We start from the raw sequence: 23,208 nt of genomic DNA on the forward strand, positions 1-23,208 counted from the left end.
GTAGTAGTATTATTGCCCTTATTAATATTATTATTGTTGTTGTTATTATTATTATTACTACCCTTATTAATAATATTATCATTATTGTTGTTGTTGTTGTTGTTATTATTATTATTATTTACATCGATGTATTTTATTCTTCTTCTAGGTTTAAGGCTGCGTTTTGGTTGCGCAGCCAGCCTCCTCCAGCACTCCACGGGTCGGCGGCCCCTCCCACTCCACTCCAACAATTCAACAGCAGCAACATTCTTGACGAAATGAACAATATGCTCTGACTGTGTGTCCGCGCGGAATAGCTCTTCCTCCAGTAAGTTATCCAAAGATAAATAACGTAACAGTGGTTGTGTGTTGCGTGGTAGCCTTTTTGTCCCATTATTGGCGGTTGACAGTCTGTGGTTGTTGGTTAGTTAGATAACGTTAGCTTGTTAGCCAGGAAAGTTAGCAAGAAGAAAGAGGGCTGAAGTTGAGTTTAGCTAAAAGCTAACAGTTCGTCTCTTTTTAGCTGGCTAAGAACATAGCTGACTGGTGAATTCACTGCTAACAAATTATGCCGAATTACAGATTAGTTAACTATCTATGACATGGTTGTTCAGGTGCTGTAGCTGGATAGCTAATCTGAGTTATAGTTGGCCTAGTGTTCTCAACATTAGTATTGTTCAATAGTACTAAGACTACATATTGATAGTAAACGTTGGTTATGTAAAACTTTGTATCTATAGGCCTCCTCAAACTTGACAAAACATAAGCATTCTCAAGTTCACTTCCAGGAAGTTGCTTTTTGTTTGTGCCATTTTCAATAAGATGATTTGAAATGTATACAAGCTTTTTCCTATTGTCTGTGGAGTATTTGGAGGTGAAATTAGAAGTCAACAAAGAAGTCTGAAGGGGGGAGAATGAACTAAAACAGTATGTTTGCATTTGCTTCCAGTTCCTCAGCCTGGGTCCCAGGTCACTCTGAAGGAAGAGAAGAGGGGAGTTAGGACCAACGGAGAGCGAGAGATATCCCCTGAGAGCAACCAACACAAAGGGACGCCACACACACAAGTCATGTCAGAGGGAGAGGCCAAGTCACCTCCAGGTGTGGAGGGGACCAAGGCAGAGGGGACCGCTGGACCTGTAACCGGGAACGGCGTTGTCAACGCCCAGCCGGGGGGGGCAGGGGGCACGTCTGTCTCTCCACCCGTGTCCGTGGCGCCGCCACCGCCTCCTGCTACCACGGCAACGGAGGATGAGGACGAGAGCGAGGATGAGTCCGACATCCTGGAGGAGAGTCCCTGTGGCCGCTGGCAGAAACGCAGAGAGGAGGTGAAAGAGAGATCACATAATTATGATGTATAGAACAGTGGTTCCTCAAAGTGGGGTCCGGACTCCGGGGACCCCCCCCAGGGGTACCTGAGGGAGTTCCAGGGGGTCCCCAGCTAAATGATAGTTTGGAACCAAATGGACCATTCTAGGTCTGTAACTCAGAGAGTGTACACATGTACACTCTGAGTTGTACACTTAAAATAACATTGATTTTACAATATAAATTGGGGGTCCCAGAGATAGAAATGCCATTAACCCATTTTTACCTGATATCAGATTCTAAAAATGTCTTCTACATCCTGACAGTTTTCTGAAAAAGCTATGTTTCTATGTCAGTCGTTCTTTTTTTTTTTTTTTTTTGAAAATAGCAGACCTACAAGCTCGTAGCACGCCACTCGGTGGCGCGCTATGAGCTTGTAGATCTGCAATTTTTTCAATAGCTAAAAGCATAACATAGTGCTAACACCAAAAGTCATTTGGTGGGCAGAAACCGAAAATCACACCCGTGTGAAGTGAGCTCTTATCATCATGCAGGTTTAATGTTTGTTTTTAGTTCAATGTTTGTTTTAAAAATGCCATTGATACATCATATTGGGATCATTACGTCATATTGTCTCTTTATTGTTAATGGTGTTTAATGTTTGTGTCGGCACCGTTTGTTTTACATTACCATTACATCACCTAATCAACATGAGTTAGACTTTAATATATTAGCGCCCCTCACTTAATAATAATAATAATAATATTAAACTTTATTTATATAGCACCTTTCATACAGAGTTGCAGTTCAAAGTGCTTCACAGGCAGGACAGAAATCGGATACTTGTCTTTACTTTACAGTTAGGTCATAACATATCAGACACAATCTACATCGTATGCAAATAATCATCAACATAAGAGGGGAATAAAAGGTCAGAGTTAAAAAATACATACATATAAGATCATGAAAATAGTCTTAAGTGCCTGTTATGGAAATCAATATATGTCCATCCGGGTGAATGTATGTCTTAGAAGTTTATTCAGAAGAACAGCAACAAGCAAACAACGTCTCTCAGTCTCGCAGGCCTAGCCTGGAGCCCTGGATCCCTCAACATTCTCTCTCAGTTCCATCTCTCTCTCGTGGTCTCCCTCCCACCAGTCCTTTCAGCTTCTCCCTAGGTCCTCTCTTATACCCCAATAGCAGGTCCACAGATAAACATGACCATCACAAAGGTACAATACAATGGCTGTCTTGGCTATCGCCCCTCCTCCTGAGACAGGAACTACCTAGTGATACCTATTCAGGCCCAGCAGGGTCTCATAACAAACAATAGGTGTGACATAGCCTTTTACATACAACTTGATTGGATTGAGACAGGCTTTCAGGCCAAGGTGTCGTTGCTCACAGACACGACCAGACAGACTAGCATGGAACCATATACTATATAGATTTGAGTCTTCATATTTCCCACAACATGCCTTAGCTAAGGTCTAAGCTAAGGCATTCGAGAGAATAAGCAAGGTACCGGGGAACCTTCTATAATAAAGTGCTATAGGAGGATTGAGAAGGCCAATCTAAAGAGGTGTGTTTAAAGATGTTGATGGAGTTGCCCTCTCTGATTTCCTGAGGAATTGTATTCCATCGTTTTGGTGCATAGAAGGCGAACGCGGCCTCTCCTGTTTTCTTTAGTGGTTTCTTTTTCCTTTTTGTGTCAACAAGTAAACCTGCTGTGGAGGATCTTAGTGTTCTGGATGGAGTGTATGGTGATAGTAAAAAGTCTGTTATGTATGCAGGGCCTTGGTTATTTAGTGCTTTGTAGACTATGAGTAGTGTTTTGAAATCTATTCTCTTCACACGGGTGTGATTGTTTTTTTCCCTTTCTCAATACGTAATTTGCTCAGCCAATCAAATCATCGCTATGGGGTGCTCGGCCAATCAAATCATCGCTATGGGGTACACACAAAGCTGGGTATAAAACTTGCTCCAAAATTATTCCCCCCTTAAATTAATAATTTCTTCCAAGTACTTCTTGGATTAGTTTGTATGGTATATGCATGTTTTATTACAACTTGTAGCACGACTGGCGAGACCAGACTTCTCAGTTGGGCATTCATGTGGGGCAACAATGCATCCCCAACCGGAATTCTACAGTAGGCATACAGTAGTCGGTTCAGAGTTCATTCTCACGGTTTCTCGCCCAGAGCCATGCTGGAGAGAGAGAGAGAGAGAGAGAGAATTGATTGCCGTCTCAAAATGCCTCAGTGAAAACCGTAGCTACTAAATAATTAAAGGGGTTAAACCTTGATTGTCGTGTGTTGCTGTCCAAGGTGCTTCCATTTAGGCCTGACTTGAATTAATTAATTAATTAATAACCATCACACCGCTATAAAAAATCTAAGCAGGTAAAACCAGTGCAGCTTTTTTTTTTTTTTAAAGGGTAGGTCGAGCAGAAGGGGCTGGAGAAGTTTGGTTTTGTGGGGAGACTAGTTCTTTGAGGTAGGAAGGAGCGTGAAGTGGTAAATCGTGCATACCGGTGTGTATATATATATATATATATATATATATATATATATATATATATATATATATATATGAGTGCCTTTATCCAATGATTGTGCATTACATTCACCCATTCGCACACATTCATACACCGATGGCAGAGGAAACCATGCAAGGCACCGACCAGCACATCAGGAGCAATTAGGGGTTCAGAGTCTTGCTCAAGGACACTGACTCTGGGGAACCTTGCGGTTCACATCGGCTGCTCTACAGGCCACTCTACCCTTTATCCACTGCCGCCCAGCGTCGATGAGTTAACGGGGATAAATTGGATAATGGATATCTTGCTGTAATCAGTTATTTAGTTTAATCCATCCAGAGCAGATCTACAAGCTCTCTGTGCCGCGCTATGAGCTTGTAGGTCTGCTATTTTTTGAAAAATACAGATAATTCTGGGGCTGCTTGACATGATATAGTTTGAGAACCACTGACATTTTTCAGAAAACTGTCAGGATTTAGAAGACATTTGTAGAATCGTCCTCAGGTCTAAACGGGTTAATGCAGTTGGACAGTCACACAACCCAGGATTCCTGAGTATTTTCAGTTGACCTGATGCTGTTCTCTGTTGGTGTTCACAGACAAGTCACCTAATAATTTGTTTTCCCATGCATTTCTGCTGCAGGTGAATCAGCGTAATGTCCCAGGTATAGACGCAGCCTATCTGGCCATGGACACAGAAGAAGGCGTGGAGGTGGTGTGGAATGAAGTCATGTTCTCGGAGAGAAAGAACTTCAAACTACAGGAGGTAAATATGAGTCGAGGAACAAGAAAGGGAGAGGATTCTATCTGGTTCACTATATCACTTATACATTACCTTGGTATATTACGGCACGCGTCGCTAGCTTATGTGTCATTGTAGACTTATACCACTGTACATGACCTGGTATCCCTTAGATATGTCGGGGGTCGGCAAACAAGATTCTACTTCAGTGGCCTAATGTAAAATTGACCGTCTATATAATGTAATATACGTCACGTGCGTGTTTGCAGAACACATGTCATTGGGTCATGCTGACCCAACTGTGCAGCGTTTCTTTCCACCATTTTCTTCATAAATGCACTATAGTTTCCCTAAAGCATAATCAAATTTATAATCCATCATGCAGGTGTGTCACTTTCCAAAAAGAACAGATAGTGAAACGGTATATCGACACAGTCGACACGCTATCAATAGATGTATACAAGCTTACACCGTGTCATTTGGTGTACTGTACTGTACATAGGGCAGGAGCCTCTCTCCTGTTTCTGTAGCGTGAGGCAGCTTGATGTACAAGTACACCCCCTGGACATGGCGCTAGTATGTCGCAGGGACTTCCAACCCTTGATGAGTGCCACGCAGGGAGGCACTGGGTCCCATTTTTTCAGAGTCTTTGGTAACTATGACCAAACCTGATCCAACCTTCCAGTCTCAGGGCGGACACTAACCACTGTAGGCTGTAGGCTTGTAGATCTGGTCTTTTTTTTTGTACAGTATATGCTGCACCGTCATATACTACAGTATAACCCTACTAGTTTGAGCATGTTTTGGGCTTTGTTTGCATCTTGCTAAACATTTACATAGTGACTAACCTACATTTAGGAAGGGAGTCACTTGCCTGCAATGTGTCACCAAGTTCTTCCATCAGCCCACTCCAACTTTTTTTTTTTTTAAATGGTAGCGATTCAGGGCTGGAGACAGGCTACCATTTGATGACATTTAGCCTCAATATGTTGTCTTTGGATACTGGATATTTTAAACCCCTTATCCCTAAACTACTTTGCCTTTTTTTTTTTTACTATTTTGAAAAAACATGTTTGAATAGTTAAAATAGCCAATCTACAAGCTCACAACTTGTCAATGTATATTGGCTATTTTAACTATTCAAAAATGTTTTTCAAAATAGAAAAAAAAAAAAAAAGGCAAAGTAGTTTAGGGATAAGGGGTTTAGCATGGACGAAAATGGAGCCCATAGTGATCAACTGTCCATGGTTACCAACTCTCCATCGTTTAGCTGGGGACCACCTGGAAACCCCCTCAAGGACCACTGGTGGTCCCCGCACCACTGGTTGAAAACCACTGGTGTAGACCTAATGTAAATTATGCAATTGTCTGCATTTATCATTCCATCGTGACTTTGGCTTTTGACGTCATACGGCATGTCAAAGCTCACGTCAGGTCTACAGTAGGCTTTGGCTGCACCTGTTTGCTCCATCGTAGACATGCAGAGCAGCATTGTCTGACCATCTGACAGGCATCTAAAACATGATTATGTATCCAACTATCCACTCCAAGAATGTATAGCTATAAAACTAATAAATGTAAAGGCATACATCAACAATTTGTCATATGAAATTGTTATACATCTTTACCCATGGCTAGAATTAAAAAGAAAAATGCATATTGTTTTATTTAATTTTTTCTTCACCAGTCTTCTGACACACTTACTGCTCGTCGTAATTGGTTAAATTATTGTGTGCTAATTACGACGATGTGAAATGGTGTCATTCATGTAGGTTATTTGACAAAGATTGTAGGCTATACTTCCATCATGGATCATCCCAGATCATCCCACTGACAAAGACTGCCGTTTTCCACAGTTGGGCTCCGCTTCTTCATGTCGTGAAATCCGGGCGCTTCGAGAATATTTAAGGGCGTGTTATTTAAATGATGGTCGGTTTCAACCGTGAGATTTATCAAAGCTAAGATCAAATGTACGCTAGGATAGGCTGTGTAGAATCGCTTGATAAATCCCACTTTCACGTTAGTCTATAAGATCATTCCTGGCCTAAATAATGAACCAGTTTGTACACACTGATGTTTGCCCAACTGTAAGATAGCATTTGTAGCTGATTAAGCAATAAGCATTGCTCTACATTTCTGGCTCTGTGTACACAGTTACAGTATGCATACAGCTGTATATACAATTATACACTGTATATATACAATGTGGAAAAACCAGTGTGGAGTCATTGTGGTGGAAATGAACTGCTGAACTGTTGCCTAAGGGGCGTTGTCAGAGAAGCTGGTTGGCTTCATGTATACATGAGGGCCCTGAGATGCCGTAACTAACAGAAAACGGTAACTCTCTGGTCGTATCTCTCTCTGCCCCCCCTCCTCCTCTCTGTGTCTGCTTTATTCTAATTTCTAGCTAGACTGGTTTGGAAAATTCAAAGCCAATTGAATGTACTCTGTAAGGTGTCATTGAGTTATTCTTATTCTTTGAGTTATTACCACAGCCAATCATTTAAGTAAATGCATAGTAACTATGTACTGTACTACCCTTGAAAGACACCTATTCTCTCAGGCTTATGGCTGAGTTGGTTGGTTGGTTCTTCTTTTGATGTAAAATGAGAATGTTCACCCCAGAATAGGGACGCTCACGCTATAGAGTCCACGTTGTTAGGTAAACGAACACAGTTTCTCCGCAGTGCTTGTGCTTTAATCCGAACGAAACGTACATTTTGTGTATTATGTTCAACACAGGCTATGAAAGCAAGACCATCCTTTATCGCCACCCTGGAAATCTATCTAACCACTTGGTGGCAGAGGCAGAGGATGATGACAATTAGCTGTCAGAAGTTTCGAGGATGGAATGCAAGTTTTAAATCTTTGGATTTGACAATGATGTCTGTGGCACGGTGGCACAGTTGGTAGTGCTGTCGCCTCACAGCTAGAAGGTCCTGGGTTCGATTCCCGCTGGGGACGCTGTGGGCACTGGCGCCGTGTTCCCTCCTCCGTGTCATCAGTGCCCATACCCGAGGCGGAGGTTGGCGAAAGGGCCTTTCTGTGTGGAGTTTGCATGTTCTCCCCGTGTCCCCTAGGGTAGGTACCCTGACATGGTCTCCCCGTGTCCCCTAGGGTAGGTACCCTCACAAAAACATGCCGTAATCCCGGTCTCTAAAACTACCTCCCCCTGGCCAGCCGGGGCGCCTGATGGAGGGGAAAGGAACTGGTCGGAATAACGTGTTCCTTCCACGCGCTACGTCCGGCCGGGGAAATTCCCCACTGTCGGGTGAAAAGAAGCAGCTTGGACTCCTCATGCATAGAAGGAGGCATGAGGTCAGTCCGCTGCCCCCCCAGGTTGGCAGAGGAAGTGTAGCGCCCAGGATTACATTAGATAATTGGCACTGGGTGAAAAGAAAACTGGGTTACAAAATCGTGGGATAAAAATTAAAAAAAAAAAAAAAAAAAAAAAAAACTCCTGTCCATATACTGATCCAGATTGTGTGTGTGTGTGTGTGTGCGTGTGTGTGTGTGTGTGTAACAGGACAAAGTGAGGGCAGTGTTTGACAACCTGATCCAGCTGGAACATCTGAACATCGTCAAGTTCCACAAATACTGGGCCGACATCAAGGATACCCGAGCTCGGGTAAGTCTGATACAGATCCACTGACAGTCTGATACAGATCCACTGACAGTCTGATACAGATCCACTGACCAGATCCACTGACAGTCTGATACAGATCCACTGACAGAGGCTTATTGTTGTTTGTCTTGTTTTTGGCAGGGCATTTTAGTTTTAGTCATAGTCTCTTGAATAGTTTTAATTTAGTTTTAGTCACATTTTAGTCACCTGGAATGTTTTAGTGTGAGTCTACTTTCAGTCGACTAAATATCATAAGATTTGAGTCTACTGTATCTACAGGTGGCGGGCCTTGATGCCGTCGTAGTGGCTGATTTGACACTTGCTGAAAACAGCCGATCTACAAGCTCACAACGCGTCGCAGCGCGACACATTGTGGGCCTGAAGATCGGCTATTTTCAGCATGCAACTAATTGTGAAATGATTTATACTGGATCTCTTGTCCACTAGTCCCCTCCTAACATTTTAGTCTAGTTTTCATTTGTTGACACAATTGTCAGTATAATTAGTCATAGTTTTAGTCATCATAGCTTAGTTTTCATTTAGTTTCCATTTAGGTTTCCTCAGTGAAAATAGGTAGTCGACGAACATTTTTCGTCTTGGTTTTAGTCTGCCCCCGTTTAGCATTTGATTGATTGATTGATTGATTGAAATATGTATTAACAGTTTGCAGAATTACAGTACATTTCAAGCACAAACTCAATACAAAGACTGTTAACTGTGAGTGGACGACCCAATTAAGCATTACACTTGTTTACAACAGGGTCCACCTTGTTCAATTCATCAAAACATTTAGTGACGTACAAATAAGAGTCCCTCCCCCTTTCAGAACAACGAGTGGCCCAGGAAATGAATCCCAATGCATTTGTCCCATAGGCATTTCGTGCTTTATTTATTTAAAGACCTTTTAAAGGAGAATTCCATACTAAAAGGCTTTCTTACCTTTCTTTGTAGTTGTTACGTCCCCACCAAAGAGGTCTAGGTGTTATTTTGTGCAAAAGCTCCTTATTGGCTGTTTCCCCTACCATAAGCCCTAAATTAATTGCATTGAATTGAATGGGAATTGAATGGGGCTATGGGGTGTTGTGCTAATTCGCTTATTTCCATCGCTCAAAATTATAATTTCTTTGTATATATCCTCTCTTCATAATGTAAATAATATCCCAAGCGGCACACTTTACTACTTCTTTCGATGGAAATAAGCGAACTAGAATAACACCCCATAGCCCCATTAAATTCCCATTCAATGCAATGTAATTCATTGAGGGCTTATGGTAGGGAAAATAGCCAATAAGGAGTTTTTGCACAAAAAAACACCTGGACCTCTTTGGTGGGGACTACAAAGAAAGGTAAGAAAGATAAGAAAGCATTCTAGCATGGAATTCTCCTTTAAGCGTCGTACGAAGCCAACTCTTGTCGTGACAAATCATGACAACACACACAATATTTCGGGCCAAAACAAAGAATTAGAAAGTAGAAAAAAAACAGCAGTTTGTTGTTTTTCTTCTTTGTAATTATTTGTTTCGTCGGGGACAAATGCATTGCGATTCATTTCCTGGGCCACTCGTTGTTCTGAAAGGGGGAGGGATTGCTACGCTCTATAGACACTTCTATATAGTTAAAGAACAGAACAGGAATTCAACATATATCTCAACATTTGCTGTGCACGCTCCTCATTCATGCCCCCCGAGATGTTAGACGCCTAGTAGTTCTGGTGACCCCAGGGCCCAGGACCATTGCTCCTGTGCCAAATGAACAAACTGGGGATATTGTTGGGCCTCGGCTGAGGATCTATATACTCTGCTGTGTTCACTCTCGTTTACATACTTAGTTACTGCCTGGTCTGGTTCCTCATGCGTTTCGCGTGACCTCATCCACAGGTGATCTTCATCACAGAGTACATGTCATCGGGAAGTTTGAAGCAGTTTCTGAAGAAGACAAAGAAGAATCACAAGACGATGAATGAAAAGGTAAACGTCCTAACATCGGTACAAACTTCAGACGGCCGCCACATGTATGTTGTGTCATGTCGCTGATGTCAGTATAGCCTCGTAGACGGTGAAATCCTCAGACAGAGTGTAGAAACGGAACCAAATGTATCACTATGTGTAATTATAGAATTTTCAATCGTATTGTGTTTTTTTTTTTTTTTTTTTTGCAGGCCTGGAAGAGATGGTGTAACCAGATCCTCTCTGCTCTCAGGTCAGTGTACAGCTACGCTACATTACATTATATTAATGTGGTATATTGTTTCTATAATGTTGGTTAATGTGTGTGTGTGTGTGTGTGTGTGTGTGTGTGTGTGTCCTGTGTAGTTACCTCCACTCCTGTGACCCTCCTATCATCCATGGTAACCTGACCTGTGACACCATCTTCATCCAACACAATGGCCTCATTAAGATCGGCTCAGGTATGGAACAGTCAAATGGCAGCCGGTTATGAAGCTGGCGGTACATTGTTTATTTCTCCCCTTTTTCTCCCAATTTTTGTCATTTTGCGAATTACCCCGACCAAAGTTCTTCTCCAGCTAAATTTGATTTTAGTTTTAGTCATTGGCTTTGGAATAGTTTTCATGTAGTTTTAGTCACCTGGAAAGCTTTAGTGTTGGTCTAGTTTTAGTTGACTAAAATGCCGTTTTAGTTGCCTTGATGCCGTCATAATGAGAATTCATTATTACTGAAAATAGCAGATCTACAAGCTCATGTAGAGAAAAATGACTTATATTGGATTTCTTATATTGGATCTCTTATATTGGATCTCTATATTGGTCCACTAGTACCTATCTAACATTTTAGTCTAGTTTATATTTCGTGGCGGAATTGTCGATATATTTATTTTTTAGTCTTAGTTTATAGTCATCATAGCTTAGTTTTAATTTGGTTTTTGTCTGTGAAAAAAGTCAAAAAATGTCTACCACTGAACTACCTCTCATAGCCTAACGTATCTTCTCTAAAAAGTAATATTATGTCCGTCACTTTCTCTCCTCCTTCAAGGTGAAGGTAAACTTTATTGTCCACAAAGGGACATTTCGCTTGGGCTTTCACCCCTGCTCAGTGGCGTGCACAGACATTTAGAGGGCGCTACGAGCAGAACCACACTTTACAATTTATGCATTTAGCAGACGCTCTTAATCCAGAGCCACTGACATAGAAATATAGCTTTAGATTGTGGGGGCCTAAATAATATAGTAGAAGTGTTTTTATCAAGAATTGATCAATGTCACCAACCATGGTCCACACACTACAAATTAAGAAAAAAAAGAAAACGTTTTTTTTTTTTTTTTTAATAGCACATTGCCAAAAGGGCAGGGGGTGCTCTAGCACCCCCTAGTGTCTATCTGTGCACGCCACTGCCCCTGCTGCAGCCACACAAAACACATCAGTGCCAAAAATCGAATAGAAATACTATAACAGAGTGGGGACACAACATTACAAATAGTATGATTAATCTAACCTCTCGCAAACACCGTTTCAGAGCATTGCTCAGCATTTTAGTCGACACCGGTACAAAGGATTCCCTTGCCTTCTATCTCTCCCTCCTCTTTGATTTTTGGTCTTCACTTCTACCTTTGTTTCTCCTCTTCCGTCTTTCCTTCTCGTCTCTTTTGCTATTCTTCTTGCTCTTCTCTACGTCTCCAGTTGCTCCAGACACAATTAACAACCACGTGAAAACGTGTCGCGAAGAACAGAAGAACCTGCACTTCTTTGCTCCAGAATATGGAGGTATAGTGGAAGAATGTTCCCTTATCTATTAAGTCACATAAATGTTTCCCCACATTAACTCTTGAGACCCGTTATGTAACTGTGTGAAGCTGCAAGACAAACTGTTAACTTAAGACATTTTATATTTTGGCCTGATCAGAAAGTGACGTTATTGTCCTTGCGGAAATGCGTTTTGTACCAAGCAGCAAAGTTCAGAAGTCCTATACTTGTGGGGACAAAATGTATCTTGGTACTGTGTACCGTCGTCCTGATGGTAAAAGATGGTATAGTCTCTATAGTGGGTGAGTTGTATGATCCATAGCAATAGCTTTCCCCTTCCTAAGTACCCGGGTCTCATTCATTACCCCAGCTATCTTGCTCATACATTGATGCCTAAAATGCAGACTCTGCTGACCGTTCTTTCGTAGTTGATGGGTTACTGTGTTGTCTTGAATTCTCTGTTCCACTCTCTCTCTCTGTAGCGGTTGCTGATGTGACCACAGCTGTGGACATCTACTCCTTTGGCATGTGTGCCTTAGAGGTGAAGCACAACTCTATAAAAACACACGTCATTATCAGTCATAGTAGCTTCCCAAAACAAGCTACCGTACTAACCTGTAGCACGTGCGTTCTTGTAGATGGCGGTCCTGGAGATCCAGGGTAATGGAGAGTCCTCGTACGTTTCCCAGGAGGCCATCAACAACGCCATTCAGTCCCTGGAGGACCCCCTGCAGAGGGTAAAGAAAAGAATACGGTTACACAAAGTGTATATTATTATAATATATATTGACAGGTGTGTGTGGCATTGGCTTGGCATCATTTATGAGATATTCACATCTCACGTGTGTGTGTGTAAGATAAATGACATCCCTTGTTCTCTCTGTGTGTGGGGGTGTCTCTCGCTCTCTCTCTTTCTCTCTCTCTCTCTCTCTCTCTCTCTCTCTCCAGGACTTCATCCAGGAATGTCTGAAGTGTGATCCTACCAGGAGGCCTACCGCCAGAGAACTGCTGTTCAACCAGGCTCTGTTTGAAGTTCCTCAACTCAAACTACTGGCTGCACACTGCACTGTCAGCCACCAACGTAAGACAACACAGTATGACGATGTATTGTTTATAGTCAGGCACGCGACACGCTGTGAACTTGTGTAAATCGCCTATTTCCAGTGCGTGACTCTAGTATAAACAAGTACCGGTATGTACGTTTATGTTCACTATGTTGTTATAGTCAGTATGTTGTGGTTGCTATTGATGGTAGAGTTTTCGGGCCAGGCCGGGTGGAAAATATATGCTATATAAATTATTTATTATTTTATTCCTCTTTTTTTCCCCCGGGCGTAACATAGTCGGGGCCGGCCCAGTTAGAGCAGGCCTTCATTTTTAGGCCTGTTGGGAACTCTAATTTATGGTCGTCATGCTGTGTTGATGCTTAGTATTTGTGACCAAATTCGACTGAGGGACTGCATACAGACTTTTTCATGTCATAATGAAAGCAGGGAATCGTAGCTTCAAATTGACATATTGGTTGTTCAGTTTGACCCACCAGTTTTGGAGATATGGCTTATAGAGTATAATGTCTTGCAGAGAAACGGCGAGTTGAGAAAACGGGCTTGAAAAGGTTCACTTCTGTGGTCTCTAACATTACACCCAGCTACATTTATTTCATATTGACATGTCGATTTCAGCTCTGACACTTATTTCAGACATGCTATAGTTAGTATGTGAAGAGTCTGCCTGTGCTATTAACTCATTTTTGGAAAAAAAATAGAGGTTTATCTCTGTTGAAAAGCTGGAATTTGCGCGATGGCAGGCTCTCAGTCAAATCTGGTCACATTTGTTTCTCCAGACATGATTCCTGAGAATGCCTTGGAGGAAATCACAAAGAACATGGACCCTAACCTCATCATTGCTGAGATCAAAGATGCAGTGCAGCTCAAGTAAACCATTTTTTACTAATGTCTGGCTGGATGTTTTTTATTAAGTGGTGCAACCACTTCTACATCCAGCTTTGTCCGTGTACCTGTGTACCTGTGTCTATGAGGTTCAAGGTTCAAGGTTGTCTTTATTTCGTCTCCCTTGGGAGAAATTTGTCTTGGAGACAGGACCACAGCTGCATACATATAATCACATAGACAGAGACATTACAACAAAACAAAACAAATACACCCCTGGTGCGTACACCCTATTAAGGTACCAATTACCCATTCAACATTTTTATAGAGAGAGGAATGAAAGAGTGTTTATATCTGTTGTACTTGCACTGTGGCATCCTGTACCTGTATGAGCACGAGTATGTTACTCATTTATACCAGTAGGGGGCGCCAGAAACAGAGAGAGGGGTAGTGCTGTGTCTCTAATGAGAGAGAGAGAGAGGGGAGTTGCACCACTTGGTTCACACAGGTGTGATTTTTTCTTTTATTTATATTATCTCACACCAGCGTTGCTCATATCCATCTACTACAGTTCATAATCTTGATCAGAAACTATATTCAGAATCAGACATCATCCATCTCATTCTCATACATGGGCAACTGGCGGCCCAGGGGTTTACTTAATGCGGCCCGCAGGTTAATATCAGAATACTGATATATTATTGATTTCAGCTAATTACTAGTATTACAATGTTATTGTCTTTTTTTTTGTATGTCCAATGTATTTGTATTTAGTTCACAACAAGTTAACATAACCATAACTAAATGCATTTGAAATTAGGATTTTTTTTTTACAGGATTCCAATTAAAAAAATAGCAAAGAATTATTCAGGATAAAAAAATAAAAAATGCTGATCTACACACGTTTTGAGCTTGTAGATCGGCTATTTTTTGCTACGACAGTAATATGCAATGTGGCGGCTCTCTGGGGGTGGAGTGTGGAAATACAGTGGGCCTCTCCACATGGTCAAAGTTGCCCCCACCCATACGATCCGTAATGTAGTTCTGTGTTTCTCGTCTCCTCAGACTCTCTCAGTTCCCTGCATTGGAGCTGGATAAATTCCTGGAGGACGTGAGGTGAGATGCTATAAAGTTCTGCAGTATACTATCTAAGCCACACGGGGGCACCACAGGACTAGTTTCTACTTTTCTTTACTTCACCTGTTTCCAGAATGGTTCAACATAATAATATATACAGTTTTTTATCCTCCGTCTCACCACATCACATCTCATTTCCTTTTCCTCTCCGTTTAGGAACGGTATCTATCCCCTGACGGCGTTTGGCGTGGCGCGCCCTCAGCAGCCTCAACAGGAAATGGTCCAATCTCCTATTGTCACTCCCTCAGTCAAATCGCCCACACCTGAACCTGCAGAACAGGAGACACGCAAGGTGTGTGTGTGTGTGTGTGTGTGTCTCCTACCTGAAACCAGGGTCTACATTTCTCAATGGAAGAGTAGGGAGACCAACTCCTACCACCACTGCAGATATGCTAATGATAATTGTTTTTCTGTGGTGCAACCACTTAAAAAATCAAACCACCATTTGATTGGCTGAGCGAAGTACGTATTGAGGATAAAAATCACACGCACCCGTGTGAAGTGAGGGGCGCTCTTGTCGTCGTCTCCTTTCATTGTCGGTGGCAAATAATAAATATTGAGATGTGTGGGGGACAAAGAACTTATATCAAAAAGTGAGGACGGAAAAGTGAAGACGGAAAAGTAAGGACGCAAATTGTGCCGGCGTGAGATGAACAGTGGTGTCATCCTCGTAGAACGCAGTACCACGCCTTGGTACCGGTCATTTTTTTTGACGTGCACGTGCACCAGTCTATGACGTGCACGGAACGAAACGGTGCGTGTGCGTGCACGCTAGAACACGCGTTCCCCCTAGATTCAAGAGAAGATTCACCTAATCAACCTCGTGTCACCAGACTTTCCGAGACGCACAGAGTACCCAGTGGTCTAGGTTTACTGGCGCCCGCCCCTATTCTCACGCCGCGTCCAGTACCGTACGTGACGAATCAAATGGATACCACTTTGCTTAACAACAGGACAGCTTTAACCGTTTATACCCGAGCGCACGGTAAGCACGCATGCACACTTACAGCAGTAGGCTATGGCTCCAGTAGGCGTACTGCTGTTGTGTGGTGTTCTGCACACAAGAAGAATGCCTCCTCCCGGAACAGATTCATTCGTCCAAACTTTTTTCGTTTTGCTAGTGTGCAGTAGAGATGTTTGTCTGACTATTTTAAATCTACCTTTGTGTTTGTGTCTAAAACTCTCATGCACTATTTAACAATAGCCTATATCAGCTGTGTTGTGTGTGTTGTGTTCTGCGATGCGCACATGCACAAGCGTGCACGTGGCGTCATTAAAACGCTGTGGTACCAGTAAAAAAAACACCATGACACCGCTGGAGATCAAGTATGATGATAAGAGCGCCCCTCACTTCACACGGGTGTGATTTTTTTCCTGTACCTTACCCTGTCTGTTTTCTGTAGGTGGTTCATATGCAGTGTAACATTGAGCCTGTGGAGGAAGGTGCCAAACATCATGTAAGTCTCCTTTTACAGTTCATTGACAAGGTCACAAACCAAAGCCCTGACTGAAGTCCACAATGTAATTTATCCCGGGTTATTGTTTCCTTTCATAATGTAGTACAACTAACTAGTAACTACTGTACATTATGTAAGGGATAATATCTGGCTAGGTGGTCATACTCCCTGAAGGGAGTTGACATAGCCAGATATTATCCCGCTTATTACAAAAAAAGTATTCCATAAGTTCGCGCTGGCTGCGTCTAGCCAGCTGCAGGGCTGGAAAACAAGGGTGTGAGTTGATCAAATAGAATCCATTTTCGGGTATTACTATTGCTTCGTCCATTTCTCGCTCAAATGTTTTCAAAAACACTTTTGAGAGCAATGTTTAAATGTAAATGACATTGTGTGTCACTAGTGTGTGTGTTTACATGGCTGTCATGTTGGAAACCGCAGTAAATCAAGCGGGGCGCACCGCACAGCTGGTGCTCAGAGGGTTTGATTAGGCAGAGGTCTGTTATAGAGCGGAGCGGTCATTATCAAGACATAACTCACCTGCTGAATTCAGATATTGACCAAGCATTCAACCGAGCCATGTAATAAAGCTAGCTCGGTAAGCTAACAGTAGACCAGCAGTGTGGTGATTACAACAACAAGCTGAATTGATGTATCCTTCTGACAGCTGACGTTACTGTTGAAACTGGAAGACAAGCTCAACAGACATCTAAGCTGTGACCTGTTACCAAGTAAGACACACACACACACACACACGGGACACAAATCTGTCATGCTGTATGTAATATTGCGTAGCCAGACAACTATTCCACAATATCTGAATGCTATATTGAGTCTGAAAGGAACTACACCTCCCGAAATCCAAACACGGAAGCTGGCATTTCCGTTCCACGAACATGTATTTTAAAGCGTTGTCGCTTGATCAGATGCTCTAGACCATTATGACTGACCGGACGCATTCGAACATTGTGGGAGGCAGCAGTCACACACCAGACTAGGCTGTATGTAAACACAGCATGGTGCTGGCTTTCTGTCACAGATCTTGCTGAAACAAATTAAAGAAAATAACTGTACTCTGAGACACTGTGATATTTTTACACACATGACGTACATTTTAGCCCGGGTCACTGTCACGTCTCAGATTTTGCCACAGAATGTGGTGCCTGCGTGTCTCCAAATGTGCACTCTGTTTGCATGTGGTCTTGTGGTGCCTGTGTGGCCCTTTATGCACACACACTCTGTTGCGTGCGGTGCCACGCATGCAACGCACTGTTGCATGCGTGTGAAAGTGAAAGTGGGATTCCAGTGAGAGGTGTTGGCACTTTGAGATTGTTATGGACAGATGCAAAGTTAGACATCTGTTTGTTTGTTTGCTTGCTTGCTTGTTTGTTTTGTTCTTAATATTTCAATGGGTTTCACCCTGGTGTCTTTGACACAGGTTTTTTTGAAATATTTTGCTATAAGAACAATGTCTTTTTCCGTCTTACTGAAAGGGGAAATGGGACACGCAACACAATTGTTGGTTAAAATATGTGTATGGGAAGTATGATTACACACACACACACACACACACACTAGTATGACAGGCATGTGTAGTGTTGCAGGCGTGTAGAGAATGTTTAGCATGTGTAGAGGCTGCTACTGACAGCTGTCTCTTTATTGGGGTAGGAGTTGACCATCCCTCCACTAGAGAGGGACTCTCTCTTTCTCACACACACACACACACACCCTTTCATCTTTCTCCTGCTGCTCTCCTGCTATCAGAGGGTTTTCTTTTATACTTTTCTTATCAATGTAGCTTGATGGCAAAGTCCAACGTAGCAGTGCACTGAGCCACAAGTTGACTCCAGTATCCTCCCCTAACCCCAGTCCCTCACCCCTACCTCGGGTCTCCTTCTTTCTAAAGGCCCTGACAGATAGGTGTTGACGAGGCCAGTTGTTCGCCCTAATTATGTAATTATTTATTATTATTATTATTCGAACCACACCACACCGACCTGAACGAGGGAAGTATAACCGCCTCTCATTGGAATCCCACTCTCACTTGTACGCACATGTAACGCACACATTGCATACACAGACAGACACATGGGCACACTGTTTTTTTTAGTGTATTCTCTTTCTCTTCTCCCCGGTCCACCAGCTGCATTCTGACTGTCAGAGCTGCACTTTTGAACTTTTGCTGCAATACACATATACGAATAAAGCAGGGTGCTTTCGTACGCCTCAATAATACAGTATGTTTGCCACTGACATCACCAGCTAATAATGTGCAAAGGAAGACGAGACTACAGTAGTCGTAAACAAAACTACCGGGGAAATTTACAGGATCTCTGCAGAAAAGAAATGTCTTCTTATTCCATAAGAAATGGGACTATGTTGCTCAAAAGTGAGTGTAGAATGGTCAAATAAGTAGAGTTGTCGCGATACCATTTTTGTCAGACCGAGTACGAGTACAAGTATAGTAATGTTTAGTACTCGTAATACCAGTATCGGTAACTATCGGAACAACTTGCGTGAAAACGCAAACTTTTGAACTTGAACGTCATATACACAGTAGATTGTTGTATGTCTGAAAGGCACATCGACAACTTTTGAGGTGTCCACCTCCAGTGTGTTCCCAGACTATCACCCGGCCCTAGCCCCTTTTTTTTTTCTTCCTTTCTCTTATTCCGAGTGCAGCTAGTTTATTAAAAGCCAGCCGACCATGAAAGCTGCTCTCTGGCAGGGTCTAGATATAGTACCAGGGCTGGGGAATCTGTCCAGTTTGGTTAAAGCCAAGGTTAAACTGGAATGGTTTTGTGAGCCTGTGAATTAAGTCGGTTAACCCATTCTGACCTGAGATCAGATTCATACGAGGTTTCCACTGGACACACACTGGTCTGATTAACCCATTCTGACCTGAGATCAGATTCTAAAAATGTCAGTCGTTCTTCGGTTTAAAAAAAAATAGCAGACCTACGAGTGGCGCGCTATGAGCTTGTAGATCTGCTATTTTTCAATAGCTAAAGCATAACATGATGATCTGCTATTTTTTGGAAAAACGTGAGAATGTGGCGCAAATCTTTGAATAATATATATTCTTTCAGAGCGAACGTTTTTTAACTCATATCTTTGCTTCTTGTGGGAGGGGTCCCTGGAACAACATATTTTCAGATGGAAAAATATTTTTTGGGGTCCTTGACATGAAAAACTTTGAGAACCACTGATATAGAAACATAAGTTTAAAAAGAAAAACGTTGACCGAAATGACCTGAGGACGTGAGGGGAGGTGGTAACTCCTCTGGTCCCTCCTGTCTATTACGCTGGAAGGGTGTGTGTGTGTATGCGTTGAGGCTTGTGTGTGGTCACACATTCTAAGTGCCTTGCTGTATGTGTTCTGTGTTTCAGATGAGAATGTTCAAGAGCTGGCTGGTGAGCTGGTACAACTGGGCTTCATCAGTGAGGTAAGAGTGAGGGGGTAATTGAGCTTGATATATTTATCCTAAAGTGTTTTTGAAAAGGGTGGTGACCCACTGTCCCCTCATTGCTCAATGGTCTCTTTACCTACGCAGCCGTGCCCACACCAGCAGTAATGTACAGTACATGAGTCATGCAAATTCTATGACATACACCCACCGACAGTTGTGTCCACTCCAGCTCTGTGAGATGGGATATTTCAACATTTATTCTTTATTCTTATAAAACATACTGGCTTTAACATCTGGCTTTTCCCTACAGACTTTAATTATAGTCTGTAGACGCTGACATTATCTGAGTCTGGATGTGTGTACATACACAGTATTTGGAATTGTTTGTTGGATCTTAACCATAGTTTTTTGTATACAGTATATCTAATCTACGTATCCGACTCAAAATATAACCTGACTGAATGTGTTTTGTGTCACTAGATGGACCAAAGCAGATTAGCGTCTGTGCTAGAGGAGGCCTTCACAAAGTTCTTCAACAGGAACGGTTCCCTAAATCCCGTCACGGTGTCTTCATAGGGGTCTGTGCGGTTACAGGCTCTTCGTACGGATCATCGCTGTTACTCTTTCTTCATGATGTGTCAATGCTGTTAATCATCTTCAATATGGACTCGTCATAATAATGACTCTATCGACCCTGTTCTACTTCTGAATTTTCCTGTTGTCGGTTTTTTCCCCCGCTAAGGCTGAGATGATGCCGTTAATGAGAAAACATGGAGGTGTCAAAAGAAACGTTCAAGCTCTTTCAGAAAGCCATACGCGATGAATTTGTACGCAGTGTATCATTTTACCTGATGGCGGGATCTGCTATTTATTTGAAGACGAGCTGAAAGTTACCTCATTAATATAGTTAACGGTCTCATTAGTACTTCAGGAGTATGTGAGTGGGTTAGTACTAGTTGTCAAACATAACCATGCTTTACGTTAACGCCCACAACCTGTAAAGCAGTGGCAATTGGTTGCATAGAGTCGTGGATGCTGTAGGTGATGGTTATGATGAGTGGTTTGTCTAACTGAGTCTGTCTTCTCAGGGTGACAGAATGTATTTCTAACTTGTATCACAGGCCGATGCATTTCAAACCCCTCCCCCTAGCTGACTGAATCTCCTCATTAGATCAGTTCTATACTCCTCTGGTCTGATCTACACCTCCAGCCCCATCACTACCAAACATATAGACGTTAAGGTTAACGGGTCAGAATGAGAAGGCATGGTTTCTACTTTTCTAAATTCCACGTTAGAAGAATGTACCGGTAAACATAACTTGACCCAAAACTATTGATCAAAATGCATCGTAGCAGTTCAGTCCACGTTTATGACTCCTGGCTGTTCTTCCGTCGAGTTGAGATGTGACATGGTTACTGTGACACACAAGTCAGTGTTGGTGGTTTTCAATGTAGGCCTATTGTGTTATTTCGCTTTTTTACGTTTCTGTACGGTTTGCCTTGTAGATGTCTGTGCACACAGACACGCCTTAAGGTTCTCTCTCTCGGCTCTGTTTAGGTCACATTTGTATGTTATTTTATGTGTTTGCTGCTCAGCGGGTGTACACGTGCACACATGCTACTCTGCCTTGAGTTGACGCTCGTCCCCTCGGTTTGGCCACACAGTGTTTAGACTGTGCACGTGTCCTGAACCTAGCTGCCATACTGTGGAAAGAGAAGCCAGCCTTCTTCTCGCTTACAATTCATGGAAGATGTCAGGAGTTTTATTTATGTTATAAATGTGTCTTTTTTTTTTTCTTTTGTTCTTTTCTTCTTTTTTTTTTAAACAAAGGGTTTACTGTGGTGTGAGACCACACTGTCTGGAGACTGAGCCAATACAATACTGTACTGTTACTGTTCCTTCTTCTTTGTTGTGTTGATAACTGACCATAGCGTGCAAAAGTGGCAGCCGGCCTGGCTTGATGTCAGTGAGTCTACTGACATCCATTTAAGAGACCCCTACTCCCAAGGGTTGCTTACACTGAGACCCTTGGAGTGACTTTACATCAGAGAGATGTTCTTTTGAATTTTAATAATAATTATATAGTAGAATTTGGCCCCATGACATAATATGAACTAAGGGTCCACCGCAAAGCTGTGGTTTGATATGTTGGATGAGGTCAAATCAGAAGCTTTGCCATGTTTATGCGTCTGGTCAGTTTTGAAGACACGTTTGATCTTGAATCACGAGTCCTTTAATGGAGAGGGTTTGGTCGTCCATGTGTTTATATCCTAGATGTCGAGTCAGTGCCTTGATTTACGATTAGGGGAGACGTCAGTGGCTTATCTTGCAGAATATTTGACCTTGTGTTGATGTTTCGGTCATCACTTGTGTCGTGGGTGTCGCACCCCGACGATAGCCAATCTGCAAGCAGCTCTGCTGTTTCTAGGGTGAGACACATGGCAACATGACAACCGAGTATAAATCAGGAGTTATGTCCACAACAAGCTCCTAGAATAACAAAGACCACATAGAGATTCACTGTTCATAAAATGGTGACGAGTAACTATACTATACTAAACTATACTGTGACCTTTCGGGGCAGAGTTTCTGCTAAGAAGGTTTACTTCGAAACGACCACAGACATAAACATTTGGCTAACTACACTTGGCTAGCTTCCGATGGATGGAAACTATAGATGTCAAACCCTCTCTCTCTCTCTCTGTAGATCACCTTATCACTCTCTTTAAGGATGAATATATGTGATGGTTACATTGTTATACTGTCATCCTTGCAGACCAGGGCCTGTATGGACTTTTATATGGTATGAAATATGTTAACTTTAGTTGTGCTTCTCTTGAGCAGATTTTTTGTTGAGATCAGATGAATTGAGGTCTCCTCCTGATGTAATTACTTTAACATATTCAGCTATTGTGCACTGGTCTGCATTCTTGCTATACTGTAGCTCATCTGATCACATTGATTTAACCTTATTTTATTCTCTTATCTACATTTCTATTTTTGAAACGGTCAGATTGTATAATCCAAAGAGATGCTGCTCTAAGGCAAGTCAGGGGTGTGTTTATCTGTCTCCTGTACATGTTAAACCAATATGACCATCAATGAAGCCTTATAATGATGCTCTCTCATGTTCACTGTATTTTTATCTTCAGACAAAATCTTTTTCTACCCAAAGTGGTGTTGGAACAATTGATATGAATTGGTCATTGGGGTGTTATAGATGTGATCCATTGATTGCACTTTACCTGTGTTTGTTCTGACACAATTGATACATGTATGACACTTTGCGCGCATGCGTCTGCTTTCTGACAGACTGTAATGTAGCTGGAGAGAGTGAAAACCATGAGATTAGGCCCTATCGGTATGTACTTTGGGTATTCTTTCAAATAAACAATGTTAAACAATGCACTTTTGCTACGAGCTGTTTAT

At 42.2% G+C, this 23,208-nt stretch overlaps 1 protein-coding gene across 1 annotated transcript; it reads left to right on the forward strand.

Annotated features, from left to right (window-relative positions):
• Positions 1-150: 150 nt before the first annotated feature.
• Positions 151-23,179, forward strand: LOC308317280 (nuclear receptor-binding protein-like). The gene is made up of 18 exons (XM_080766156.1): positions 151-307; positions 929-1,305; positions 4,467-4,589; positions 8,092-8,193; positions 10,068-10,157; positions 10,349-10,389; positions 10,503-10,597; positions 11,826-11,909; positions 12,371-12,429; positions 12,527-12,625; positions 12,837-12,969; positions 13,732-13,822; positions 14,843-14,893; positions 15,071-15,206; positions 16,318-16,371; positions 17,036-17,099; positions 19,759-19,814; positions 20,259-23,179. The coding sequence occupies exons 2-18, from the start codon at positions 1,048-1,050 to the stop codon at positions 20,352-20,354; spliced, it is 1,632 nt and encodes a 543-aa protein (XP_080622282.1). The 5' UTR covers positions 151-307; positions 929-1,047; the 3' UTR covers positions 20,355-23,179.
• Positions 23,180-23,208: the final 29 nt, after the last annotated feature.

Source organism: Protomyctophum bolini, assembly GCF_963924005.1.
Source record: "Protomyctophum bolini genome assembly, chromosome: 1".
Taxonomy (NCBI): Eukaryota; Metazoa; Chordata; class Actinopteri; order Myctophiformes; family Myctophidae; genus Protomyctophum; species Protomyctophum bolini.

Excerpts from the sequence above, each read along its gene's own strand:
- LOC308317280 (XM_080766156.1), top strand. The coding sequence starts at position 1,048 with ATGTCAGAGGGAGAGGCCAAGTCACCTCCAGGTGTGGAGGGGACCAAG. Across the intron at positions 10,158-10,348 it reads ACAAGACGATGAATGAAAAG|GCCTGGAAGAGATGGTGTAA; the intron begins GTAAACGTCCTA and ends TTTTTTTTGCAG. Across the intron at positions 10,598-11,825 it reads CCTCATTAAGATCGGCTCAG|TTGCTCCAGACACAATTAAC; the intron begins GTATGGAACAGT and ends CTACGTCTCCAG.